This window comes from Cololabis saira, chromosome 12 (genome assembly GCF_033807715.1).
Source record: "Cololabis saira isolate AMF1-May2022 chromosome 12, fColSai1.1, whole genome shotgun sequence".
Classification (NCBI taxonomy): domain Eukaryota; kingdom Metazoa; phylum Chordata; class Actinopteri; order Beloniformes; family Belonidae; genus Cololabis; species Cololabis saira.
Window position 1 is genome coordinate 26479300 of NC_084598.1, and position 25737 is coordinate 26505036.

Consider the following 25737-nt stretch of genomic DNA (forward strand, 5'->3'; position numbering starts at 1 on the left):
AAAAAAATCAGGCAGCTAATGCAGTTTGCATGACTACCGCAGTTAACCGCTACATGGAGTGATTGACAGGCGTGTGGACCAATGGGATCCGTGCTCTGTGACGTAGCAACATGTACACGTGTTCCTATTGGTTGTCCGCTGCGTTAATTAGTAAAAGGAAGCAGCTGTTTGTTATTTAGTTATCTGAAGGAGGGGATTCCAGTTGGCGGCTTACGCAAAACAAGAGGATGAACTCAGCTCGTAATAGGGCCATCTGTAGGTAAGCAAGCAAAAAAAAAACATAGCAAATGTAGGGCTGCTACTTAAAGATAAGTTATGTTTTTTTCGCGCACAGCCGTTATGGAGAAAATGCGTAATTTGCTACAGGAGCGCTCGACTTGAAACAAATGCAGTGGGTTTTGTTTTCGAATATGATTTTAGGTACAGCTGAATTTTTATGTTATTGCTAAATCCATCTGAATAGGAATCGTTGTCTATGAAACGCAAAGAGACTTGAACTGAGTATTATTTAAGCGGAAGTTGACTGGGCTCGCTAGTTTGTTCGTTGTTACCGGAACTTGATACTCGCACTTTTTTATTTTTTATTTGTGAAAACCGCCCCATGAGTGTTTCTTGCTTCTTGAGATTGTTTTTTTTTTTATTATAAATTTTTACATGACATACATTCATTATTTCCACTAGTTTCCACTATGGGTTGTGTTGCTGCGGTTTGAGTAAAGACCAGCTGTGTTTTGATTTGGATCCAACTGTTTACTTAGGAATTTAAAGTGGAAGGAGATTCGTTATTCAAATGTGCTTACACTGTGATACCTGCAGGAAGTTTTAAAGATTAAAAAGTAGCCCTACTATTCTCAACTCACTAAATGAGTTGTAGTACGGCCAGTACTCGAGTTGTAAAAAAAAAATCAGGGGGGATGGTGGATTTTATCATATGGGGACAGATAATTTGTGCTGATTACAAATAATATAATATATTACAAATAATAGCAGTGACCAAAACACCTGCAGAAATACTGCAGGAATGACATAGCAGCAGTTAAATGCAGCCTTCTGTAGCTTTAAATAGCCACTGGGCTTACATCAAAACACAACAATAAAAAAACAGTTTTCTGAACTTATCAATATGCCTCTGTCCTTCACAGGATAAGTAAAATGGATCACTGCAAAAACTCAAGATCTTAACAAGAATATTTGTCTTATTTCTAGTTAAAATGTCTAATTTTAGTAAAAAAAATCTCATTACACTTAAAACAAGACTCATCACTGGAAAAAAACTATATTTTTCACCTGATTCAAGTAGATTTTCACTTAAAATAAGTTGAAAAATCTGCATGTGGAACAAGATTTGTAATGAGGATAAATCTTGTCCCACTGGCAGATTTTTTTCTACTTATTTCAAGTGAAAATTTACTTGAAACAGGTGAAAATTGTCAAATAAGTTATTTTTCTGGTGTTATTTTTCTAGTGATGACTCTAAATGTTTAAATAGCAGTAAAACCACATTCATTGATGAAATGAAATAAGGGATGGAAAGGGGGGGATGATTTTGACCGTTTTTATTTCAGGGGGGGATGCCATCCCCCCTCAACTCGAGTACTGAGTATGACACCTATTTGAATTTTGGACTTGAAATTGGTGGTATAGAGAATCTTGGACAATGCTGCATCTGAAGTGTTGAATGTTTGTGATAACGATGAAATTGAGTTTAAAATGTCCCTTACTTAAATAATCTAAAGTAATTTCGACTTGATTTCCTTAATGATCAAAATTAAAATGGAGAAGATGAAAGGATACTGACAAAAGTGACAGGCAGTGCTTAAATAATATTTCACTTTTTTCATTACAGACATTTCACAAATGGGTATTGCAGATTTGGTCACAGGTGTCATTACCTACACGAATTGACAGTGACACCATCACCTCAAATATGCAGATATTTTCAGAAAGGTGCATGCTGGTACGGTGAACATTGCAGGTAAGCTTAAGCTCCCCCCTCTCTATGGGACAATTGAGGATTTTTCAGTTTATGCAGCGTTTTCCACCACTAGGTATCAACATGTTCTTCCACAAAGAACTGGCATGGCCTTTAGAGGTAGAAGAGGTTCAGTACCTTCCGTCTCCTCCTCAAGTGTGGCTCATACTCCATCCGGAAGAAGAGGGTCAGAGCCGTCTTTTCTGCTGGCTAATGTAAGGTCCAGGCAGGAATGCGGTGGAAGACCTTTGGCAGTTAATGCTTCAAATTCTCAACATGCCATTGGGCACCTGCCAGGCAATATTGCAGAGGAGCTGTCACAAGGTAAAAGTTGGCAAATGTTTGTGCAGTGGAAACTGTTGAGAATATACAGTGTTTTCAACACTGTACTTGATCTCATTTTCAGAAACCGACTTGGCTTCTGTTCAAAGGTCAGAAGGTGCTCAAGCAAGTGGATGCCATGGAGAATATAAGGTTTGTGTAATTTGCGCGATTACCCTTTACAGAACATTGTGAATTGAGCAGGGTTTGATCGCAGGGATATTTTGTTGACTGACGTTTTTTTGTTCAGGGAACCTCATCTGAGAAATGGGAGGGAGCGGCCGCTGCAGCCTGTAGTTGCAAAAGTGGGGCGGCTGCAGCAGCTGAAGAAACGGAGGCCTTCTTGCAAAGTAGAAATGTGACTTGCGGTATCTGCATGGAAAAAGTCTATGAAAAGGCAAATGCAAAAGACCATATGTTTGGGATCTTGCCAAACTGCAACCATCCCTTTTGTCTAGAATGCATTGCAACATGGAGGAAAACAAAAGACCTCGGGCCAGATGTCGTAAGGTGGGTGTCACTTTTAAACTCAAATTTCTTCTTTTAATTTGACAAACCACTGAGGATTTGACCCAATATTCCCTGTTTATGTTTCAGGACTTGCCCACAGTGCCGAGTGAAATCTGCCTTTTATGTCCCAAGCAAATACTGGGTTGAAGGGCAAGCAAAAGAACGTGTTATAGCTGCATTCAAGAAGAAATTTAGGTAAGAGTTGTGATGGCAGCAATACACTACACACATAAATGCTGTATTTACACCTGGATTGGCATGCTCACGCAAGTGTAACTCAAAATGTAGAAACTTAAGTCTGCTTAGTTTATACTGGCTAAGTTCTGGTAGCATCAGTTTGTTGTAGTTAGGTTGCTGGGAGCGAGACAGCGGTGCACACTTCCTACATGCTGCGGTCCAGATCAGCTGTGTGAGATCAGCTGATCATGCCCCCTTTGCTTTGGGCTTGTGTAAGTGATGTCCATAGCTTTCGTTATTGTATCCTAAGATTTGACCCACCAATTTTTCATAGTCTGTAACTTCAGGTGTGTTAAATGCATGTTGTCGCATGTGCTAAAACTCATCAGCAGTTGCATTTATAAATGTGCATTTAGATTCTGAAAAATTGTGTCCCAAAACTTAATTTCATTAGCAATACATATGTGGCTATAATTTAACAGAATGTGAAACGTTTACAAATGTAGAACTTTGTAGTTTTTAATTATGTTTAGACATTTTGATAGAACCAGTTACTGTGACCAGAGACTAATTTCTATAAGATCTCAGGTCAGCAGATCTTGTGCAAAAAATATCAACTCGTACTTGGCGACTCGCACATGCTTATCCATGGATAAGCCCTTAGGAAGAATGCCTAACAAACATTGTAAGTGCTTAGTTTTAACCTGATCACCTGGAATTTGAACATGGAGTTTGATAAATGACACTAAAGCCACTACATTATGACTAATTTAATCTATGAGCCTTTTATTTCTTAAGTTGGAATAGAGTTCGCAATTACTTTGAGGTGTACACAAGTTTTATGTTTTGTCTCTTTCCAGTAAGAAAAGATGCCTTTTCTTCGACCGATACGGATGCTGTCCCTTCAAAACGGATTGTCTTTATCAGCATGTTAAAAATTCAAATCACCTAGCTTTTTCGGTGAGTACAATATTCCTTAAGCAAGTTATTGCCATGGACATCATTTGATGATAATAGTGTTTTTACTTGCATCTTTTTGCAGTATTGGTCAGAAGATGAAGATGAGGACCTAGATCTGATTAACTTTTTCATAACCATGTCCCTCCTTGATGTTGAAGATGATACGGACGATGAGGACTTGGCCTTCTACCTAACAGAACAATAGTTATTGAGCTTTTCCAGTCGTCTGTCCCTGACGAGCCACAAAATGCTGTTCATGGGCCCAGAATGTAGAATTAACAGGATGCAGTCTGTTGTATCCTATTGAAATTTAAGCTAAACCATCCTTTCGAGTAGCCTTTTATCAAGATCAGGGAATTTGGCCGTGCCCACTGAGTTCCAAGTTTGTTTAGGTTTTTCAATTGGTCACACTAACATTCCTAAAATCTGAAACATAATTGAGAATTGTGCCTTTTTTGTGGTTATAAATGCATGTGTGTATTTGGTTCTTCACAGCAGATGGTTTGATTTGTTTGTTGTTGTTTTTTTTGATTAGGACTTCCCAGATTAGATGCAGCTTTATTTGTGTTCCTGGTCTTGACAACCAAAACACTGCAGGTCAAATTTTCACAACTTCCCTTCCCCAGTTTGAAGTTGTGTTCCATTAATTTGGGCAATTTTGATATTTTTAAAGTGGTAGATTGTTTTAATTGCCTAGAGGTGAAGGTGTATTGTGCCCCTTCTTGGTAATGTCAAAACTGATGATGCCTGCCTCAAAGAATTGTGGCTCCCTTTTTCTATCTTTTGTGGGCAAGAGTACAAAAAAGATTTTATTCATTTTTAAAAAAGAAAAAAAGATGTACACGTAAAATAAAATGGAGTTTCACTGTCTCACTTGGAAAATGTGTGTTGTCATTATTGGCACGTAAAATTAACACTGCAGAATATGTATCCATTTGTGGACATAAGATAAATGAAAGACGATAAAGTTTATTTTGTATACAATTTTGTGTAAACTCAAGGCAAACAGGAAAGTGAGCCTACGGACCAAAGCTGCCCTCACATCCACTGATATTCTCCGACACGATAGACGGCGCTGTGAAATAGTCTTAGTATGTCATCCGAGATAAAGTGCAAGGAAGTAGAGCAGAACTGGCGGACTACTGAGGATACAAGGAAAAGAGCGTACAGATAAAGTGGCAAAAACAGCATTAAGCACAAGACATATCACTGATATTCCATTTGGAAAAGGTGAAGCTAAAGCACTAATCAAAAAGAAGATATCTGAATTTTGGCAGAAGACGTGGGATGAGGACAGTAAGGGCAGAACTTATAGAATACAAAACAGTCAGAGCACAGAGTATCAAGGGAAGAAGTAGAAGAGAGGAGGTAGTGTTAACAAGACTAAAATTTGATCACACTGGACTAAAGACTATTTTTATTGGGAAAAGTAAATTCAGAGCTTTGTACTATATGTAAGAAACCCTGAACATGTAATTATGCAATATACTAAATATATCGAAGAAAGGACAAGGTTAAAAGACGGGGTGAGAGAGGCAGGGCATGAGTGGAATTTGACAGGGATAACTAAGGGTGATAAGGCTTGGGAGACAGAGAGGGGTCATAGAGTTTCTAAAACATTGGCTTGTTTTACAGGATATAGTGGGTATATAGCGGTCTTGTTTTGGTTTATTTGTTTTGTTTGTTTAGATGTTTTTCTCTTTTCATTATTATATTAATTTAATATAAAGCTATAGATCAGGGATTGTCAACCGGTGGTCCGCGGCCCTCTGGTGGTCCGTGAAATTGTAAATGGAAAACAATAATTTAAAAAATATATATTCTTTAGACTCAATTTATTTTCCATTTACTATTCATTTTTGTGAATAATATATCCATCCAAATTGTCAAATGAGTGAGTGAACTTTGTAATATAAGCCCTCTTGGCTTCCTATTAATTTTTCATTGACTTTTTTGTTGTTTTTTATAGCAAATGTGCAAATAAAGAGATACACTGATGCAAATAAATAGCCTATAGGCCCATACTCTTATTTAAAAGCAAGGTGCAAAATAAAACAAACATCCCCAAAAGCAGTGGTCCCCGAGTTGCTTCTAGGTTATAATGGTGGTCCCTGGGACAAAACTGGTTGAAAACCCCTGCTGTAAAGGATAAAACGGGTATAGAAAATGGATGGGTTATCACCAGGAGGTTTTCTATCACTGTGCCAAGCCAGTCCTTTCTATTTTGCTTTCCATTGACTGGCATGCATTTCATGGCCTTTGAAGAAAAGGCTTCTGGCCTTTTTGACATCCCCATGAAGATGAAGTAATTGGTATATACCAGAGGTGGGTAGTAACAAGTTACATTACTCCGTTACATTTACTTGAGGAAATTTTGGGACATTTTGTACTTTTAGGAGTAGTTTTGAATCACTATACTTTTTACTTTTACTTGAGTAGATTTGTGAAGAAGAAACTGCACTCTTACTCCACTACATTAGGCTATGTTGAGATCGTTACTTTTCTCTCTTTTATCCCCTCCACGTACGCGTCAATCTCATGACATCACTGGGTGATTCTTTGGGAAAAATGTTTGTTTTTGCATGTTTTGTCACATATACACCGACTCAAACACACACACACACACACACACACACACACACAGAGTTTATGAGTTCATGGGCTTGTTCTAGTTCTGCCTGTGGAGACTGGTTAAAAAAGAAAAGTACAAAGACTTGAAATTTTGTGCTACTTGTGCTTAATTTATTTTTTTACTCTGTTATTTTTTTATTTATTAAAGTACTTGAATTTACTTTAAGATTATTTTAACTTAAGCTATTTTTTATTTTTTATTCATTTTAATTTATTTGATTATTTTGTTGATTTAATTTGCCCGAAGATGATTATTTGGTACTTTTGTCTGTTTGAATGGTTGTGTTAAAAAAAATAAATCAGACGTTACTCAACAGTTACTCAGTACTTGAGAAGTTTTTTCACCAAGTACTTTTTTACTTTTACTCAAGTAATTATTTGGATGGCTACTTTTTACTTCTACTTGAGTCATATTATTCTGAAGTAACAGTACTTTTACTTGAGTACAAATTTTGGCTACTCTACCCACCTCTGGGTACAAAGCATGGATGTACAAAAGTACAAAGTCAAAAATGACTCACAACTAGATAACTAGACCCTGTCCTACATACTCCGGTTCAGTAGGTGGTGGTATGCACCATACAGTTGATATTGCAATCCGCCAAAAAACGCGAAGAAGAACAGAACTGGAGGATTTTCAGCCAAGCGTCTGATGGACAGACTGGCAGGGCAGAATAATGTAACCACGGGACACAACAGCGCTATGCTGTTGAGCCAGTTTGACGGGCCGGCGAGGCTACTGCTGCAGGCGCTGCTGGCGGGGCCGGCGGGGCTGCGCAGAGCCCTGGCCGTGTGGGGGAGGCAGCAGCGGGCACAGCCCGGGCTCTCGCTGGGAAACATCCTGCACACGCTGTGTCGGGACGAGATCAGCCCCCCACAGGCACAAACAAACACGCTTTCTGTGTAAGTCACCGCACGGGGATGGTTTAAGACCATATGTATCTGCGGAAAACATGTTTTAGTTATACGCTTAAAATATTTTTGTATTTGCTTATATAGTCAATGGGCCAGACCAGATGTCAGTACCACTCAAGGTGACAAAACTTGCTTATAATTTTTTATTTTTTTTCAAAGTTTTTTTATTAGAACCAGTTTCAGACATTACAGAAAACTTCAAGTAGGCTATACTGCTTATAGAAAAACAAGATAATAGCAATAGTAACAGTATTAATAAAAAAAACAATAATAGTACAATACAATCGTAAAAATATGTGCATAAGGTCTGAAAGTGCAACACTTGATACATTACTCCCCACCCCAGCTCACAACAAAACAACAATGAAAGTACCGCAAACAATGTATAATAGGATAACAAAAACTCACAAAAAAAATTGTATATATGTGTGTGTGTGTGTGTGTGTGTGTGTGTGTGTGTGTGTGTGTGTGTGTGTGTGTGTGTGTGTGTGTGTGTGTGTGTGTGTGTGTGTGTGTGTGTGTGTGTGTGTGTGTACACACACGTGTATGACAAGGCGCACTGTCATAGTTAGTTAGGTAGCATTTTTAACTTAGAAAAAACAGATAGAAAGCATTGTCATTTCTGATCAAACCTTTCTGTGCATCCTCTCAAAACTTGCTTATAATTTTTGAAAAGATCCATGTCTGTATATGACATTTTGCTATGATAACCTTCCTGAGTGGCAGCTGTATCATAGTTATCAGCTCATGAAGTTACCACCCCCTTCAGAAATTACATTTTAGATGCTGGTGCATATCCTGGTTTAGACTCATGTACAGGATATCTGTCAATGTTTCACAATATTGTCTTTGGTATCATTTTAAAGGGGACCTTTTAAGCATTCATTCAAGCTAAGATGTGAATCTTTCTGACCAACATAGAGGTCACTGCAGCTCTTTAAACTCTAAACAATGCACATTTTTACACAATTTTCGCCTAAATGATATACTACAGTATCTTTTAGCCCTGTGTCATCTAGGAACAACAGAGATACAAAATACAAAAACTGGAATACTCACAGGACCATAAGGATTCAGGAAATGTATCACATAGTTAACCAGGTCACTTTAAATGTATTATTTAATGTTTCAGAAATTAGTACCTACATACCTTCATAACTTTTGGCATTACATTTAATGTTGTTTCTCAGATAATGACTTTTATTCCACCAAAAATAATGAATCGCAATGTTACAATACATAGCTGTGTATGTCAACAGAATAATATTTATTTGTATTAGAGCACCCTTCTTCAGCGGCAACAGAACTGATTTGTTCAAATTTATTTTCAGACCTGATACCTGTATTCTCTAATATAGCCAGCTGCCTTGATTGTTTCATGTTTGGTTAAATAAGAGATGATTGAGCTTACGTTGCTGAATTTAGCTTCTGATTAATAAAAAGTCTAAAACCTGGTTTAAATTATCTTTCAAATAATAAAGAACATATAAAACACACTTTGTGATTTTTAGAAAACTCTGATTGTGAAAATTATTTTTTTAATATATCTGAGAGTTAAACTACCGTAGACCATCTCCCAATCAAAACTCCCAATATTTAGACTGCTCAGCCTTTGATCAAATAATCTCTTAGATAGAAAAGAATATATAAAACACAGTTTATTTGTGAATCCCTTATTCTGTTTGTGGAAATGCAAAAAAGGACCACTTCACTTCACTGCCTGCAAAGAAATGAAAGTCCAAATAAGTGTGACTATTGCTTTTTTATTTTTTTAACTCATCACATTGTCTTGTTTTTTTTCTGATGTAGGCTTGTATAACAAATAAGAGTAAATGTTTCCAAATGTCATGTCCCTTTATCTCTTTAAAAGGTTTTAATGTGTTTTGATAATGTTCGGTTCACAGATGTGACCCTTTACCGAGTTTATCCATGTACCATGAAGTGTTGTTATTTAGATATGCCCCATAAACATACCACACAGTCTATAACTGCTGATCTTAGATATACTTTTGACTTGTTCTACCAGAACATGCCTTCTTTTTTACAACTTCTTATGTCTGTTGTCTGTTTGTTTGATCTCTTCTAGTAAACCGCTCGTGTGCCTTTTCTCAGCATCATTTAAACAAAACCTGCTGTCGTTCATCTGTCTCATACACTCTGTTCTTCCTGAGACCACCGTCCTCCACCTCCTCAAATGTCTCAGCCAGGACCCTAACCCCAATCCCTGGGTTACTGCTCTGAGTAGACAGCTGGAGAGGAAGATGGCGACCCACCACGATCAACCTCTGTACACCACAGCATGCAGCCAGAGACTTCAGCAACTATCAGATCGTTTGGTTGGTTCTGGGGAGACTGAAGGTTGGGCCAAGTGCTTTGGTGATCGAACAGTGTGCTCTGGAACTCAGAAGAGGCCTGATTCATCTGAGCTTGGGACGCAAAGGAAAAGGAAAAGCAGTTTCCTCCACCTGGACGAAGACAATGAAGAAATGGGACAGCAGAGTAAACGGATAAAGACTGATATCTGTGATGACGAGTGCATTGATGTAGAAGGAGAGAGTGTAAAAAATGTGACACCTGGGGGATCTGAAAGTGCTGCTCCTGCAGAAATGCCGTCACTCGACAATCTGCATGACTCCCTGCCGGAACACATGAAGGTAAACGAACTGCAAGGATGTGCAGGCGTTGCCTTTCTCATACATCCTGAGTTATTTGAATTTTCTTCCTTTTCTTTCCACAAAAGGGCAGAATTTGTGAAATTATTTCCTTCTAAATGCAGTTATCCATCGTGATCAAATAAAGATTATTAATGAATTTACTTTTTTTGTGTGTGTCCATTTAGGCCGCCTTTCTTCAAATAAAAGAATTACTGGAAAGTCAAACAGATGTGAGACCAACCTTTTTTCCCCTCTAGCACAGACTATACTTGTGACATTTACCCCAACTCTAATGATTTACTTCTTTTTGTTACAGTTGGACCAAGACTTTACAAATCTGTTCAAAGTGCTGAATGAATGTGACCTCCACCAGGTATGTTCTACTTTATATATTTTTTGTTTTATCTTCTGTAAATATCCACTTGAGTTTACTTCTTTTGTAATGCTCAAGGTACATATCCTTCTACCTAGCAGGGTGCACTCCACATGATGATACTTGTCCTTTTTAGATGGAGGTATTTTGTCACATGCTGAGTTTGCCGGATTTACCAGAGCGCACGCTGCCTAAACTGTGCAATAGCATTTTGTCCCTCTCCCCTGACATGAGCTACAGTGCAGCCGCATCTCTCATCAAGAGCCTCCTCCTGGAGAGGGTACGTAACTGTATGTTTAAAGGATCCAAATACGGATGCAGTAAGTGCTGAAGGGGCATTATTTTACGATACCTCACAGGTGCTGTCTCTGTCAGAACCGGCCTCCAGGTGTCTGATAACGGCAGTGACGTCACTGGGTAGCCGCTACCCCAGACCAATGTGCCAAGCTGTGGTTGGACCTATAATGGAGGACAAGAATATAGGTACAGCAGGATCTATGGTTCTGCATTCACTCTTCTGGCTCAGGGAGTCACAGCTTGTGCACCATCTGCCACTGGCACCATTTTTGCTTTCACCTTCCACATTTTTTTGATTCCCTCCTTTAACTCTTGTTATTTTTCAAGCTTCTCGTGTTCCTTCGTCTTGATTGTGTGTGGGTTGTCTTTGCACGCTCTGCAGCTGAGGTCTTGTCCGGTGTGGTGGATCCTGGTCTCGACTGCTTTTGTAGTTGAGGTAGGGCTGGGAGATATGGACCAAAAGTCATATCTTGATATTTTCTAGCTGAATGGCGATACTCGATATATATCGATATTTTTTCTGTGCCATAATTGGGATTTCCCCCAAAGCATTATAGCATAGCATCTCTGTTAGCTTCATTTTTTTCTGAGGCAAACCCTTAAAAAAACAGTCAGTTTTAATACAAAGCCCCGTGCCAAATGTCACACAGGTTCCTTTATTAACAGAGGTCTGCACAATATCAAAATGTATAAAACAAATGAAATAAAAATAAACTGCCTGCATATATAGAATAAAATGCTTCTTGAATAAAATAAAACAAATATCCCTTTCCTGTATAACAATTAAATTAAAATACCCTGTGCAATTAATACAATGTAGACAGTAACACCACTTAGGTTGACATTTGTGCAAATCTCAAATAATTAATAATAATAATAATCTCAATTTGTCACAAAATAAGCTATATCAAAATCTTAATTTTTTTTTTTTTTTTAAATCGATATAAACGATATTGTCTCGTACCATATCGCGTTTGAAAATATATCGATATATATTAAAATCTCGATATATCGCCCAGCCCTAAGTTGAGGCCTAATGTGCTGCTATGATCAATGCGTCTGTGTTGTTCTTCAGAACAGCCTTTTCCAACCACTATTAGGTAAACTTCTTGATGTCAGCCGCTTCTTTACTCTACATATACAATACACACACTAATAAAAAATTGCTACAGTGTTAGATGGAACTCACAGAGAATGTGGCATTTTTGGCTTCCACGCATTTAATCAGGGGATGGCAGGAATAGTTTGAGGATCTTCTTAATCCAACAAACATGTCTTCCACGGAAGCTGAGTCTCAGGACTCTGGTGTGGGCTTGTTCGTGACTGAAGCTGATACACCAAGGTAGTTGAAAGGCACAGTCTGAGCGTGGATGAAATCTGCCCTGAGCTCCTCAAAGTTCTGGATGTTGTGGAGCTATCTTGGTTGACATGCCTCTGTAACATTGAGTGGGCATCTGGGGGAGTCTCCTCTAGACTGGGGGTTTCTCTTTTTGATAAGGAGGACGGAAGAGTTTGTCACAATTGTAAGGATATTGCACTCCTCAGCCTCCCTGCTAAGGCCGGGGCCCGAGTGCTGGGGAAGAGAATCCAGCCAATAGTCAACCTCAGGTCCAGGAGGAGCAATGTGGGAACCGTCCTGGCCGTGGAACCCTGAACCAAGACCAACATTGTCGTACCAAATGCATAAGGAAGTCAGGGCCCCCGACCTGACTTCCTCAGGGCCGTTTTACTCATTCTGAGGCCCCAGCCTGACCTGATCGTCCTGTTTGCTCTTTTGCTTTCAGGGCTCCCGCAGGCAGAGCTGCTGAACAGACTGATAGAAGGCAGTCTGGAGTCCCACTACAGACTGCTGGTGCTTCAGTAAGAATAATCATTTAAATACTGCATTTACTTAGAACTCCTGATACACAAAAACATCACTAAATCATTAATTTATTTTTCTATTTCAGAATGACATTAAAAATCGCATGGAATGAAGCTGTGCTCTCCATTATCCACAGCTTGTTAGACTCTAAGGTAACCTGTCTTTCATTGGAAAGGTGCTGGGTAACAACATATGAGTGATATAATTATTGAGTTCCCCTAACCTTTTTCTCCCCAGCCTTCTTTGAATGAAGACATTTTCACGCAGTTCACCGAACAGCTCGTCAGCCAGGGTGCTCAGTTCACCAAGTCAGTGAAGTTTGCAAAAATGATGCTAACCGTTCTCACCAAATACAGCAGCCATGTAAGTTTGTGAAGTTATTTCATGCAGAATGGCTTAACAATATATATATTTAAAGAAAAGGTTATTTCCTAATCTTTTTGCATATGATTACATATGTTTATCCAGGTGACTGATGCACATAAACACTCCCTGTCCAGCTGCCTGATGTCAAATGAGACGTTCCTGAAGAAGCCTCTTCAAGCTGCTTTGAAACGCATCGCACCAACATGATGCGTATTTCAATTTAATGCTGCTGAAAATGAAACAACTCAATTTACCAGTCAAACAGGAACTATGTTAGTTTTTGTAAGATGTAACACTAATTGTTATATTGAAAGTGTCAATAACCTGCAGGTTACAGATTCTTTTTATTTTTTTGCTGAAAATGAAGCAGATTTAATGAACCAGCAAAACCTGAGTTAGACATGAACTGCACTGTTGTATACACCTGATAAATGTTGGTGAGTCTCTGATGTGTCTTTTTCTGTTCTTAAATTTATTAACAACATATTTCTCAGTGCAGATGTTTGTTTAACATACAAACTACATTTGTGGAATGTGTACTCAAGTACTGGGGTTAAATATAACTTTGAGGAACTTTACTTGTGTGTTTTTGTTTAAAGTATTAAAGCTCTTCATAACTAAAAATAAAAAGGAAATCTTGTCATTTTTATTTAACTAATCATTTGACAGTTATTTGTCCATATACATTGTACAGCGATACCTGTTTAAAAATCAGAACGGGATAAACAATAAATCATAGGGGAAGAAAAAAAGTTTTTATTTCTTTTTTTCTGCCAGTCAGCTGGGATGGAGGGGGGTTGGTAATTGGGATCGGGCGACATTGTAGCCCGTTCGCTGCGGGGCGGGACCCGGGAGCCCTGGGACTGGGTGCCTGGGTTGTTGGGTTTGCATCCCTGCTGTTTGGGCCTGCTCCTGTGGTGGGGACGGGCTCATGGTTTATCTCAGCTGGTGCTGGTGCACAGGTTGGCCCTGGGGACCTTTGAGGTGGGGGGTGTTGACTAGTTGCTAGCTGGGGCATCCTCAGCACATAGAGGAGTGCTGTGCAGCGGCCTGCTCTGCCTTTAGGTATTAGTGCCCCGAGTGTGTGTGTATTTTACATTTAGCTATAAATATGATCATCCATACAAGTATGCTAACCATGAATTGTTATAAAGTACTCACGACACAATATATATTTTAATTAGGATGTGTATGTACTCATAAATAGGTGTTTACATTTTTGTCTTTATTGGGGACTGCACAATTTCTTACAATTCATGTATATGTCTAAACACAAATCGATGTAAGGTTATGTATGTATAGTTGACTGCATGCATGACATATTGGTGTATTTACATATGTGTGAGCACTGTAAGATATATGTATGTATATGTTTATACATAGATAGTATGTATGTTATTTTTTATGTAAACAATATGTCCCCTCAATTCAACAAGGCTTTATTCGCACCTGAAGGGAAATAATATGTCGCAGTAACTTTCATTGTTTAAGTTTCTTCAAAGAGTAGTTATAGATGGTTTATGCTGTAGGCAGAAAAGACCTTGTAGTGATCTGTATTACAGCCCGTCAAAATGAGCCTCTGACTGAAGACACTTGTTGAACCACTGTGTTATGAAGAGGATGCTCATGATTTATTTTGTGTCCGTGTGTGTGAGATATCGTTTGCACCTCTAGCTCTCAAGACTGTAAAACAGCCCTCTTAATCGGTTTTATTCAGTTTTTTTAATCTTAAATCTGCTACCCCAACAGATGGCTGCAGATGATGTTGCACTCTCCCCCACAGACTTTACAGTTTAGACGATATGCTAAATCTTGTTGCAAACAATGAAGGAGTTACGCTTCCTAAAGACATACCATCTGTTCTGACCCGTTTTGAAGTCACCATCCCTGTTGTGTTTCCAGTCCAGTCTGTTGTCCAGGTGAACATTGACATATCTATACTCCTCCACCACCTCCACTTCTCCCATAATTGAAATAGTGTTTTTCTGGTCCTGCTAAAATCTCTTTTGTCCTGTTCATGTTCATGATGGAATTGTTTCCAGAGTCTGGCACAAAGTGCTCCACCAGTTCTCTGTACTCATTCCCACCACTGATACACCCCACAACTAAAGAGTCACCCGAGTATGAATCATATTCAATGCCCTGGACGGTTGAAACACATGATCCTCACAGTGTTGCTGACAGCAGTAGGTTTATTGTATCAGGTAAATGATGGCATCTTTAACTCAAAACACACAATCAGGAAAAGGCAGTGAGTCCTGAAGGGTGCTGTTTTGAGGGATAGGGTCATCTGGGGTCTCTAATAAGGATGAGGAATTGTACTTTGTTTCACTGACAAAATAAATTAAACATTTTTAGTTTCAATGGCAAGCTCTCAGTTGTGAAGGTTTTTTTTTGAGGGAACCTGCCATGAATGATTGCCATAAACTGAAAAAATAGGTGTGTTATTATAGCAACCGTGTACTATATGTTTTAGAAAAAGTGGCTTACTTGTGTCGACTGATGAAAATATTACCCTATTTCCTACAAAATGTCTGCTTCGGATCGGCCACCAACTAGACAGACTGCAACGGACAATTAGGTCTGCAGAGAGGATAATTGGGACTAACCTCCCATCTATCCAGGACCTGTACCGGTCCAGGACCAGGAAACGGGCAGGTAACATCTCTGCAGACCCCTCACACTCAGGACACAGTCTGTCTGAACTCCTCCCCTCTGGACGGCGCTACAGAGCTCTGTACGCCAAAACCTCCAGACTCAGAGACAGTTTCTTCCCCCAAGCTGTTGCTCTGATGAACTCTCATCATTCATAGAGTAATCAATCATTGTGCAATAATAATAATAATAATAATAATAATAATGATAATAACCACAATCATATGCTGTAACAATGCACCTTTCAATAACCATGTCTGCCTCATACTGCTGCACCTTTCACTTTAACATTTTTTTAAATATATGTTAATAAGAGCCGTTTGTCTATTTACTGTTTGCAGCTATTTAAATCTGGGTTCAGTGAGCAAAACAACCAAAGTCAAATTTCCTGTATGGCAAGTATGAACTTGGCCAATTAAGCTTATTCTATTCTATTCTTTTTTTAATTTGATTTTTTTAAGATTTGTTGGGGCTCTAGTGCCCCTTCATTCAAGTTGCAGACAGGAAGGGTGTAGAGAGAGAGAATAGGGATGACATGCAGAAAAGGTGCGCAGAACCTGCGACTGTAGTCTCAGTATATGAGCCGCTTGCTTAACCCACTTATTCTATTCTATTCTATTCTATTCTATTCTATTCTATTCTATTCTATTCTACTCTATTCTACTCTATTCTACTCTATTCTATTCTTTTTTTTTTTTTTTACTTTTTATTTAATATTTTCAGCTTATACAACAAACAGACAAACAACAAAACAAAAACAGACAAAAACATGGGGGCTCCTATGTAGATGATGTTATGTCATGACATTGTCCAATCAGCTCAAGTGACCTGTTTAACTGAAAGCGTCCTCTATTCCTCCAATAAATGCTTCCCATTTCGCCCATTTCCTGTGGAAAGTCGCTCCTTTGGACCTCAAACAGAAAGTCATCCTCTCCATAGCATATATTTCTTTAACTCTGTCCATCCATTGATTAAGACCTGGGGTCTCAGGTTTATACCAGTTCTTGGTGATTGTCTTTTTACAGGCCATTAGCAATATTTTGCACAGATACCAGTCTTCCTTCCTAATCACATCATCTGCCAAATCACAGAAATACAAAACTTTAACATCATTAGGAACCTTATATCCCAAAATCTTTCCCACAGCGATACATATGTTTTCCCAGAAAATTTGGATTTTTGGACATAACCAGAAGATATGAGAGTGATCAGCGTTCAAGTTTCCACATTGCCTCCAGCACTCTTCCTGTGATTGAGAAAATTTGCTCTTAATATTTGGTGTGACAAAGTAGCGGATCAAATTTTTCCAACCAAATATTCTCCACTTCTTTAAACTTGTGGATGAATGCTGTGCACTCCACATTGAGCGCCAGTCCTCCTGCGACATTTCTATATACTCTATTCTATTCTATGTGTGTGAGATATTTCTGAAAATACTGCAATGGTACTGTCAGTTATTGTAAAACAGAGGTCGGCTCTTTCGTTTCTTTCCGTCCTCACACCAGAGGACCAACAGCCTTCTTTTTTTTGCCACTTTTCCTCTCTGTCATCTTAATGGTGAGATTTTGCCATGTATATTTATTTTGTACTGTACTATACTGTACCAAAGACTGTACCACAAAGATTGCAAGTAAGTTTTATAAATAAAGTTTAATGGGGGGGAAAAAACCCTTGGGGTCAGGATGACGTCATGACGTAAGGCACACGGAGCTTTATTATTGCGTAACTTCCGGCTGCACTTCCTTTTCAGCGTAGCTAACCGGGAGGAAGGAGCAGCGAAAATGAGGTTAGCCCAGATTTAGGCAGTACGCGTGTAAAAACATCGTTTTTTCTACGTTTAGTTACAAATGTATTATAGTAGATGAAGTTATAATATTGTGCGGATTTATAGGTATTTAGTTTAGTTTTTTGACGAGGGTTGAGGACTAAAAACGTGTTAGCGGCTTGTTAGCCGGTGTATTGGAGGACCTTTAGTCCCAATCCACGACCATCCACTGATATAAAGTATATTTAACTATAAAGCGATGCATTTTATGATAAAATCAACTCCCCTGTTTGTCATTGATTGAGTTATTATGGCGCTTTGTGGGTTTTAAAATGAATAATTTAGATGTTACACATGGACAGGTCCTTTGGGAGGGTTTTAATGACATTTCAATGGTTTCGATCAAATTTAAGTTTGTTTTAATGACATGCATGTATTTTCACTCTATTTTGCAGTAAGGTCTCGAGGGACACGTTGTATGAATGTGTGAAAGAGGTCCTGCAGGGCTCTCTCGCCAAGCCCAGGAAGTGAGTACCCGAGAGAGCAAATACACTAAATTAAAGTTAAATTTCTAATGAGTTTGATGAAATGTTAAATGTTGATAAATGTTCTGTCTGTTGCCAGGTTTACGGAGTCAGTGGAGCTGCAGATCAGCCTTAAAAACTATGATCCCCAGAAGGACAAGCGTTTTTCCGGCACCGTCAGGTTCGACCTTTTATTGTCTCACCCAACCTTTTCCCTGTTTGCTCCCAGCCCTGTCTGAATACCTGAACATCTTTTAATATATGTACCATGTAGAAAAGGGGGAAAAATACCCCAATCTTAACTGGACAGGATGGTAACAGACATGGTTAAGTTCTCTGGGTAGTCTGACTGAGCCCACACAGCTCTGGCTGTTGGAGGCGAAGCAGGCGGACCCCTACCCTGGGTCTTAAAACATGAGGGGAGGCTTTGAGTGTGTGAGCTGGTAAGTTCACGTCCTCATGCCGACCATATTTATTTATGACTCGAGAGGTCAGCCCAGCGCCGGCCACTGTGGTGGTATGGGTAAGAATTTTTTATTTTTCATTTACAAAGTAAAATCACAGAGGTGTCATTTCTACCTGAACATCACTTGTTGTTTTTTTTTTTTTATAAATTGTTTGATGCTTCATGTACTGACCATTTCTTGAAATTGTATTTTGTTACAAGTTTACTTGCTGTTTCGACTGCGAGAGTATTATTTCATATACTGAAAAGTAGGGTTGTCCCAATCAGGATTTTTTAGCTCCCGATCACCCGAGTTTGAGTATCTACCGATCCGATCACTTTTTTTGGCTCCCGATAGATTTCCGATACTTTTTTCCGATCAGATACATTTTGGCAATGAATTAAAAAAAAAGAAAGGATTAAAACTAAATTATCCCAAGTTTCCTTTATTGTCCATTGAAGAACAACATGGACATATTTCAACAAAGCCTAGTGCAGAAAAAGTGCAGAATAGTGCAATAACAAAAATAAATACATTTAATTTCAATCCATCCAGTCAAACTCACAAACACAAGAAAATTAAAAAACTTTTTGGCTTAACCTTAGTGCAACATTCTGAATAGCAGCAGCTTAATGCACAATGAACATATATAAAACTTCACAATTCAAACATGTAAACCATGTTAGTTTTCGCTTACTTCGGCCACTGGCCAGAAGTGACGTTAAATGCAACGATATATAACACGATTGAATATATATATTAACTAGGTATGTCCCGATACTTTTTTGGCCGATACAGATGTTTTGAAAATGCCGTGATCGGGGCCGATACTGATCGATCGGGACAGCACTAGTTACAAGTTTACTTGCTGTTTTGACTGTGAGAGTATTTCATAAACTGAAAAGTCATTTTATTGTCTCACATACTTTGTGCATTTGAAAGCTGATGTTTGACGAGTTGTGGTGGTCACTGTTGCTGTGCAGGCTGAAGACTCTTCCCAGGCCCAAGTTCTCCGTGTGTCTCCTGGGAGATCAGCAGCACTGCGATGAAGCCAAGGCTGCTGACATGCCCCACATGGACATTGAAGCTTTGAAGAAGCTAAACAAGAACAAGAAGCTGGTCAAGAAGCTTGGTAAGGAGTTTGTTTTTCACTAAAAGAAACTTGATGGGTAAAGATAAGTGCCATCTTAATTAAATATTTCCTTTTTCTTCCAGCCAAGAAGTATGACGCCTTCCTGGCCTCAGAGTCTCTGATTAAGCAGATCCCCCGTATCCTGGGTCCTGGACTCAACAAAGCCGGCAAGTTCCCCTCCCTGCTCACCCACAACGAGAACCTGCTCACAAAAGTGGATGAGGTCAAATCTACCATCAAATTCCAGATGAAGAAGGTTTGTATATCAGTTCAGACTTTTGAAACTGTTCCTCTTGTGGTTTTCGTCTATTTGAAATATGATGCAGGTCGTCTTACAGTAACATTGCTGTGTGTTGTAGGTGCTCTGTCTGGCTGTGGCCGTGGGACACGTGAAGATGACGGAGGATGAGCTCGTCTACAACATCCACTTGGCGACCAACTTCCTCGTGTCTCTGTTGAAGAAGAATTGGCAGAACGTACGCGCTCTCTACGTCAAGAGCACGATGGGCAAACCCCAACGCCTCTATTAAATACAGATTTTCTTAATAAATGTGGAGGTGCTCCGAAGTTGGTTGTTTGGGTCATCTTTTTTGCCTGTTAAACTGAATTATTCCTGTCAAATGTGTTAATGTAAGTAGATACAAAAGAATGCACCATAAAGCAGTGAAACGTATATTTGCTTACATTAGTGGAATTGCTGACAAATAAAAATAAAAACAGCTTTAAACTAGCTTATGGCCAGAGGTGTCAAAAGTATTCGCATTCATTACTTAGATAGAAGTATAGATAGAGTTTAAAAATACTCCTGTTGAAGTATCTACTCAAGTAAATGTATAAAAGTACTGGTTTCAAAACTACTTAAAGTGTAAAAGTAATGTAAGGGGGAAAAAAGCCATTGAAAATGAATGCATCTTAGTATAATGCAAATATATTAAAGAACCATATATGTGTACTATTGAGCATTAACATGTGTTTCAGAGAGCAGAATATATGATGACTAGTTGCCTATAAGTATTGTAATGGTGCAAGAAGTCAAACTTCAGAGGCATGTTATCATTTATCCTAACCTTAATTGGAATGTACATCCAAGTTTAGTTGCAGGAATCTGAGGGAACGGATGTAAGAAAAAAAACGACAAGATCATCTGAAACAACCACAACCAAATTCCCTCTATCCGGATGGAGCAATTTAACTGGATAGTTTTTTTTTAAAGGCCGAAATGAAATAGAGTAATGAGGCTGTTTTTAAAATGTGAGGAGTAAAAAGTACAGATAATTGTGTGAAAATGTAAGGAGTAAAAGTAAAAAGTCGTCTGAAAAATAATTACTCCAGTGAAGTAGATAACCAAAATTTCTACTTAAGTAACATAACGAAGTATTTGTACTTCGTTACTTGACACCTCTGCCTATGGCAATAATCAAGGTTTGAAGCTGAACTTAAAGGTGTAGGCATGCAGGGAGGTTTGGGAATAATTGCCCTGTATTTTAAGGAATTCTTTCTCAAAATGTTCAGAATATTCATTTATTGAAAATGTCACTGTTTATGCAGAGTAGCATTTTTAGGAATCCACAAAATTCTGGAGCTTATATGTGCAGGTGTTTCAGCTTTGACCTAAGATACAAGCCAGAGAGTCATAAATAACTTGTCTTGGTGTTTTAAACATGTAGTTTATTGAACAACTTGAAATAACACTGACATGGTGAAGATGGTAATTACATTGTGTTGAGTGGTTTTAGGAATGAAACCAAAATCTTCAGTGATCACTGCCTGGACTGGATTAAAATGTGTATTATGACAAATGCTTATTGAACTAAAAATAGGATCTCCAGGGAACCCCACTGTGGGTGTAGTCTTGGTAAAGTTTAGGATTGTTAACCTTTTTTAAATGAGTAACACGATTTAATAGTAATCTAATGTATTTCTGGGATGATACTAGTGTTTCCTTTAAACAGAGCTTCCCATGAGCCTCTGGGGTCAGTCCTGCTCTGGGTTGACTGTGGATCTCTTTATAGGATTATCTATTCTCAGGACAGGAGAAAGGCAGAGGGAGGGATGAACCAAAGTCGAACTTGTGGTATGACCTGTGTATTACAATTGCTATGAAAAACCCACTTCATGTGAAAGGGATTTGAATTTTATTCATCTAAGATAATTGAATTATCTGGTGTGCACAATGGATGAGGCATTGATGAACGCAGAGGTGAGTCAATAATCTACCAGCTACTGTACCTGCTCCTGTGTAGTCCTTGTCTTGAGGGCTTCCGTGTTGTCTCTCGAGGGTTTCCAGGCTGACGGAGAGATGAGCTGCCTCAACCTGTCCGTCAAACTGGACAGCGAGGACAGTGACGAAGGTAACAGTTAAAGAAAAGGAAAAATGATTAGCAGCTGCTGTTTTCCCTTTAAATGCAAACCTTTTTTTTTTTTAACCAATAGAAAGTAGTCTGGAGGAGCCACTGGTCACAAGCTGGACCGATCTGTCCATTGTAGAGCGTGTGGGCCTCAACAGGTGCAACACATGACCTATCCACCAGCATCACACTTATTTAAATCAACCAAGCCTATCTTATAAACTTTGATTATTTTTTTTTTGACAGTGTGGAAATGTCAGATAAGGATTTGGAGGTAAGCTCCCCTTCGTAAGACCCACTTTTTCTTTTAGATCTTTGCATTTCTAGGAACAGGAGATATTGCATTTTATGTGTATATTATCCAAGTTAAAATTGATTTGTATCATTTCAAAATAAAGTTATATACAGTCAAGGTGTTATATGCAGTCCCAAATTGTAAGCTTCTGTAAAGTTGCAATAAAAAAGTGATTGCAACGAATTGTTCTGTCTCCCAGACGGCCTTCTCTCAGATCACGCTGGCCTTCCGTTGTGATCAGTACACTCTGAAGCAGAGATTGCAGGCGGAGGAGCACGCCCGCAACCTGGCTGAGGAGAACATCCAGCTGGAGCTGAGCAGAGGCAGGGAGACGCTGGAGGTGCGGTATGAGCCTGCTGGTGTGAAGCATGCTGCTGCTGGTGCTGCTGGGGTGAAGCATGCTGCTGCTGGTGCTGCTGACCCTGTCCACATTCTCATAGCTAGATATATCACTGCATAAACTCATCATTGATCAATTCCATTTCCTCTTATAATCTGAACGCGCAATATTTCACAATAACTGCATATGTTTTTAAAAAAAGATTAGTAAAACACTCTAATATTCAATTGCAAATGTATTCTGAACTTTTGTGAAATATTTTGTGAAAGAACTTTAGGGAAATATGCAGCATCAAGTCTTCTTGGGAATGATCCTGCGAGTTTTGCACATGTTGGAAGGGGAGCGTCAGTCACATCCAGGCTCATTCTCTGCTGCTTTGTGACAGGATTCAGTTTTCCTTTAGCTGTTCCTGCTCCTGTGTCTTCTTGGAGTCCATGTATTGTCCTCACCATGACGTCATCTGACATCCTGAGCACCTTTAAGAAGGGTGTCGCCCAGGATTGCTCTATACTGAGCAATCCTGCTTGTGTAAATGGGACATCTCAGTCTTATAATCATAATACATTCCAAACAAACTCCAACAGGTTTTTTTCTTTTCTGTTATGAAGAACTGTGGATTTAACATATAAAAGTCATCTGTTGGATGCATTTGAAGCTATAAATCTTGCTGATGTAACTGATGCACACTGTTTATGATGTTTGTGTGTGTTTCCAGATGCTGAAGAGTCTGTGTTTGGACAGCAATCGCAGTCATATCCTGCAGAGGCTGGAGCTGTCTCTGGACATCCTTGGAGGAACAGTGGAGCGAGTCTCCAACACAGCGGAGGTGCTCGGTGCTGTGCACCAGGTACACCCGGGCACTCTGCTTTCATGCTGTTAGAAAGTAGAGTCTGAAAACGTCTTTTTCACTGAGCTACTCAGATTCACAGGGCACTGGAGAGTTATCTTGCTTCCTCTATTCATCTATCTTAATTCATCTATCCTAATTTCACATCTTGAAACATTCTCAGTACCTTTAAAGTGGATATAAAAACCTGGAGGACCAATTTCAAAAGTGGAGTGGAGTTGAGATGGTAACTACTTGAACAAAATTGTAAAGACATGAGTGATAATGCAGTTTTTGTACTGTACTCACATCACACTCATATTAATAATACCTCAGGAAGTTGTTTTAACTTTTGAAAAAAGAAATAAAAGGGCTGAACATGTATCCTTCAAGCAGCCTTTAGTAGAAAACAGAAGAGACACCGGAGAGTAGTTGCATATGTCATCTCAAATTATAGAGACTAACAGCTTTGATCTCTTGTTAGCATCTTTTATCATCAAACCGCTTGATTTTCTCTCCAGATACCGATAGCATAATACATTTTAATTGTCTGTTGGGACAGGAGGCTCGAGTGAGTCGGGCAGTGGAGCTCATGGTGGCTCACGTGGAGAGTCTGAAGAGGCGTTCTGACAAAAATGTAGTAGAGCTGGAAGAAACCAAGAAGATCATACAGCAGCAGAAGAACTCCAGAAACACCAATCCTAGATCTACTTCAGGTTCGCGACACTTCTGTTCGGTAGCATTTGTCCTCTTCATCTGTCATGTGCAAAATCTGACCAACACTTTGACCTCTTTCTCCAGATCCAGAGGATAGTGATAGTGGAGGGAAAAGCTCACAAAAAGTAGGGCGACTTCTGTTTCATCTAATAGCTTCTTTGTCTAAAAAGTTCCTTTTATTTGAGTTTGATCATCTATTTTTCTATCAGGCCACTTTACGCCGAAGGATCAGTGCATCTGTCATTACCAGCCAAACTCAGGTGAGGGAGCTTCTAGAGGAACTCTGCAGCTTTCTTTGCAGGGTTCATCAGCATAATGAGAATCCTGTTTTTTCCCACAGGAGAAGAAAAAACGTGAATCAAAGAAACGAGTCTCTTCCAGCAAGAAGCCGACCCCCTCGGGCCCATCTCCTCCGATGAACTCGGAGTCCAACGGCTCTGCTGCGGCTAAAGAGGGCCGCTGCCCAGTAACGGAGAGGTCTGGGAGACAAGCAGAGTTGATCTTTTAACAGCATGTGGTGGTATTAAGAATAAACATGTTTTGTTTCAGGGAGCTCAATCCAGTCCCAGCAGAAACTTCAGCCCCTGCAGCCCCAGAGCCCGCTCCTGCACCCAACCCAGAGAGCCCCCCGGCAGAGCAAGTGGCCCCCAAAATAACACAAAACAAAACGTACGAGTGTTTATGAACACAAGATGATAAACTGCAGTCATGTTAGATCTGTTAGTCAATTGTAGAAAAATGCTTTGAATACCAACACATTTATTGTCATAGCAAGAAAACCTGTAAAATGTTTATTTTTTTGTCAGTAACACCTTTATTTTTTTCTACTATGAGAAAATATCTCTAAAGCTAGAATGCCACTTAATGTGTTAAAGTTTGAAAGTTTTTCAAAAAAAAAAACAGATCTTTTCTGTAATTTTTTTGCCATAAATATGCAATTTTTTCAACAAGTGCAACGTTTCAGTAGAAGTCAGATCTAGTTCATTGTATTAATAACTCTGATTTAATTTATGCAACATTTTTATGTTTATGTCCTTTTAAATGGAAGTAAACATCCTATTAATGTAAAATAATAAATAAAACTCAACAAATACTATTAATCACATTGTTGTTTAATGTTTCTGGTACAGTGTGAATGTGCTGGCATATTTAATTGTGGGTGTTTGTGACGTCATTACAGCCCCCCGGATACTTTGCGACAAAGACACAAGGGCAAAGAGGCTTTATCAAACAAGGGGAAGGAAAAAAGAGCGGCAAACATCCAGAGACAAATATCCATGGGAATGTAAGTAAACATGTCTTTCAAGCTGCAATAATTGTGATAATTACGTATCTGCACAAAAACTGATTGACCTCTCCACTCAGGTGTGGATGCTGCACGCAGCAACCTCCGCCTCCCCGGGTGCATCGGGGGAGATGGATCCGTGTCTGCCTAAACTTGTTTGTGCTTTTCTGTGTCATCGTACTGACTTTCGTCTTGTGGAAGCTTTATGAGGGAGATCTCGAATACTAATCTGCTTTACTGGAAAATACTGTTTTGAATGCACCACCTGGATTGTGTCACTATTGTCAACGACAAGTGTGAGGAAAAAAACCAAAATGGTGATGCTTTGTATGTGCATATAAACATTTTGATCTAATACTTTTGA

The 25737-nt window shown here is 39.1% G+C and overlaps 4 protein-coding genes across 6 annotated transcripts; all 4 read left to right on the forward strand.

Annotated features, from left to right (window-relative positions):
* Nucleotides 1-142: 142 nt before the first annotated feature.
* On the forward strand, nucleotides 143-4813 carry mkrn4 (makorin, ring finger protein, 4). 2 transcript variants are annotated; one of them, XM_061734976.1, is made up of 8 exons: nucleotides 143-259; nucleotides 1847-1975; nucleotides 2049-2296; nucleotides 2379-2446; nucleotides 2544-2803; nucleotides 2891-2998; nucleotides 3841-3940; nucleotides 4023-4813. In XM_061734976.1, exons 1-8 carry the CDS (start codon nucleotides 228-230, stop codon nucleotides 4143-4145), a joined length of 1068 nt encoding a protein of 355 aa, XP_061590960.1. In that variant the 5' UTR covers nucleotides 143-227; the 3' UTR covers nucleotides 4146-4813. The 2 variants fall into 2 exon arrangements, with proteins under 2 accessions (XP_061590960.1, XP_061590961.1); XM_061734977.1 differs by having other exon boundaries at nucleotides 1847-1957.
* Nucleotides 4814-7196: 2383 nt separating this feature from the next.
* On the forward strand, nucleotides 7197-13265 carry fance (FA complementation group E). The gene is made up of 10 exons (XM_061734979.1): nucleotides 7197-7474; nucleotides 9573-10140; nucleotides 10326-10370; nucleotides 10457-10513; nucleotides 10650-10793; nucleotides 10873-10996; nucleotides 12595-12670; nucleotides 12760-12826; nucleotides 12912-13037; nucleotides 13143-13265. The coding sequence occupies exons 1-10, from the start codon at nucleotides 7224-7226 to the stop codon at nucleotides 13245-13247; spliced, it is 1563 nt and encodes a 520-aa protein (XP_061590963.1). The 5' UTR covers nucleotides 7197-7223; the 3' UTR covers nucleotides 13248-13265.
* Nucleotides 13266-17422: 4157 nt separating this feature from the next.
* Nucleotides 17423-20129, forward strand: rpl10a (ribosomal protein L10a). The gene is made up of 6 exons (XM_061736250.1): nucleotides 17423-17481; nucleotides 17916-17987; nucleotides 18085-18165; nucleotides 19414-19562; nucleotides 19646-19818; nucleotides 19922-20129. Exons 1-6 carry the CDS (start codon nucleotides 17477-17479, stop codon nucleotides 20090-20092), a joined length of 651 nt encoding a protein of 216 aa, XP_061592234.1. The 5' UTR covers nucleotides 17423-17476; the 3' UTR covers nucleotides 20093-20129.
* A 1392-nt stretch (nucleotides 20130-21521) lies between these two features.
* Nucleotides 21522-25672, forward strand: si:ch211-163l21.11 (inositol 1,4,5-triphosphate receptor associated 2). Of its 2 annotated transcripts, none has more exons than XM_061734980.1 (13): nucleotides 21522-21762; nucleotides 21841-21913; nucleotides 21996-22068; nucleotides 22157-22184; nucleotides 22405-22545; nucleotides 23261-23392; nucleotides 23934-24087; nucleotides 24173-24213; nucleotides 24298-24348; nucleotides 24429-24565; nucleotides 24638-24757; nucleotides 25269-25373; nucleotides 25454-25672. In XM_061734980.1, the coding sequence occupies exons 1-13, from the start codon at nucleotides 21736-21738 to the stop codon at nucleotides 25599-25601; spliced, it is 1230 nt and encodes a 409-aa protein (XP_061590964.1). In that variant the 5' UTR covers nucleotides 21522-21735; the 3' UTR covers nucleotides 25602-25672. The 2 variants fall into 2 exon arrangements, with proteins under 2 accessions (XP_061590964.1, XP_061590965.1); XM_061734981.1 differs by having other exon boundaries at nucleotides 21850-21913.
* Nucleotides 25673-25737: the final 65 nt, after the last annotated feature.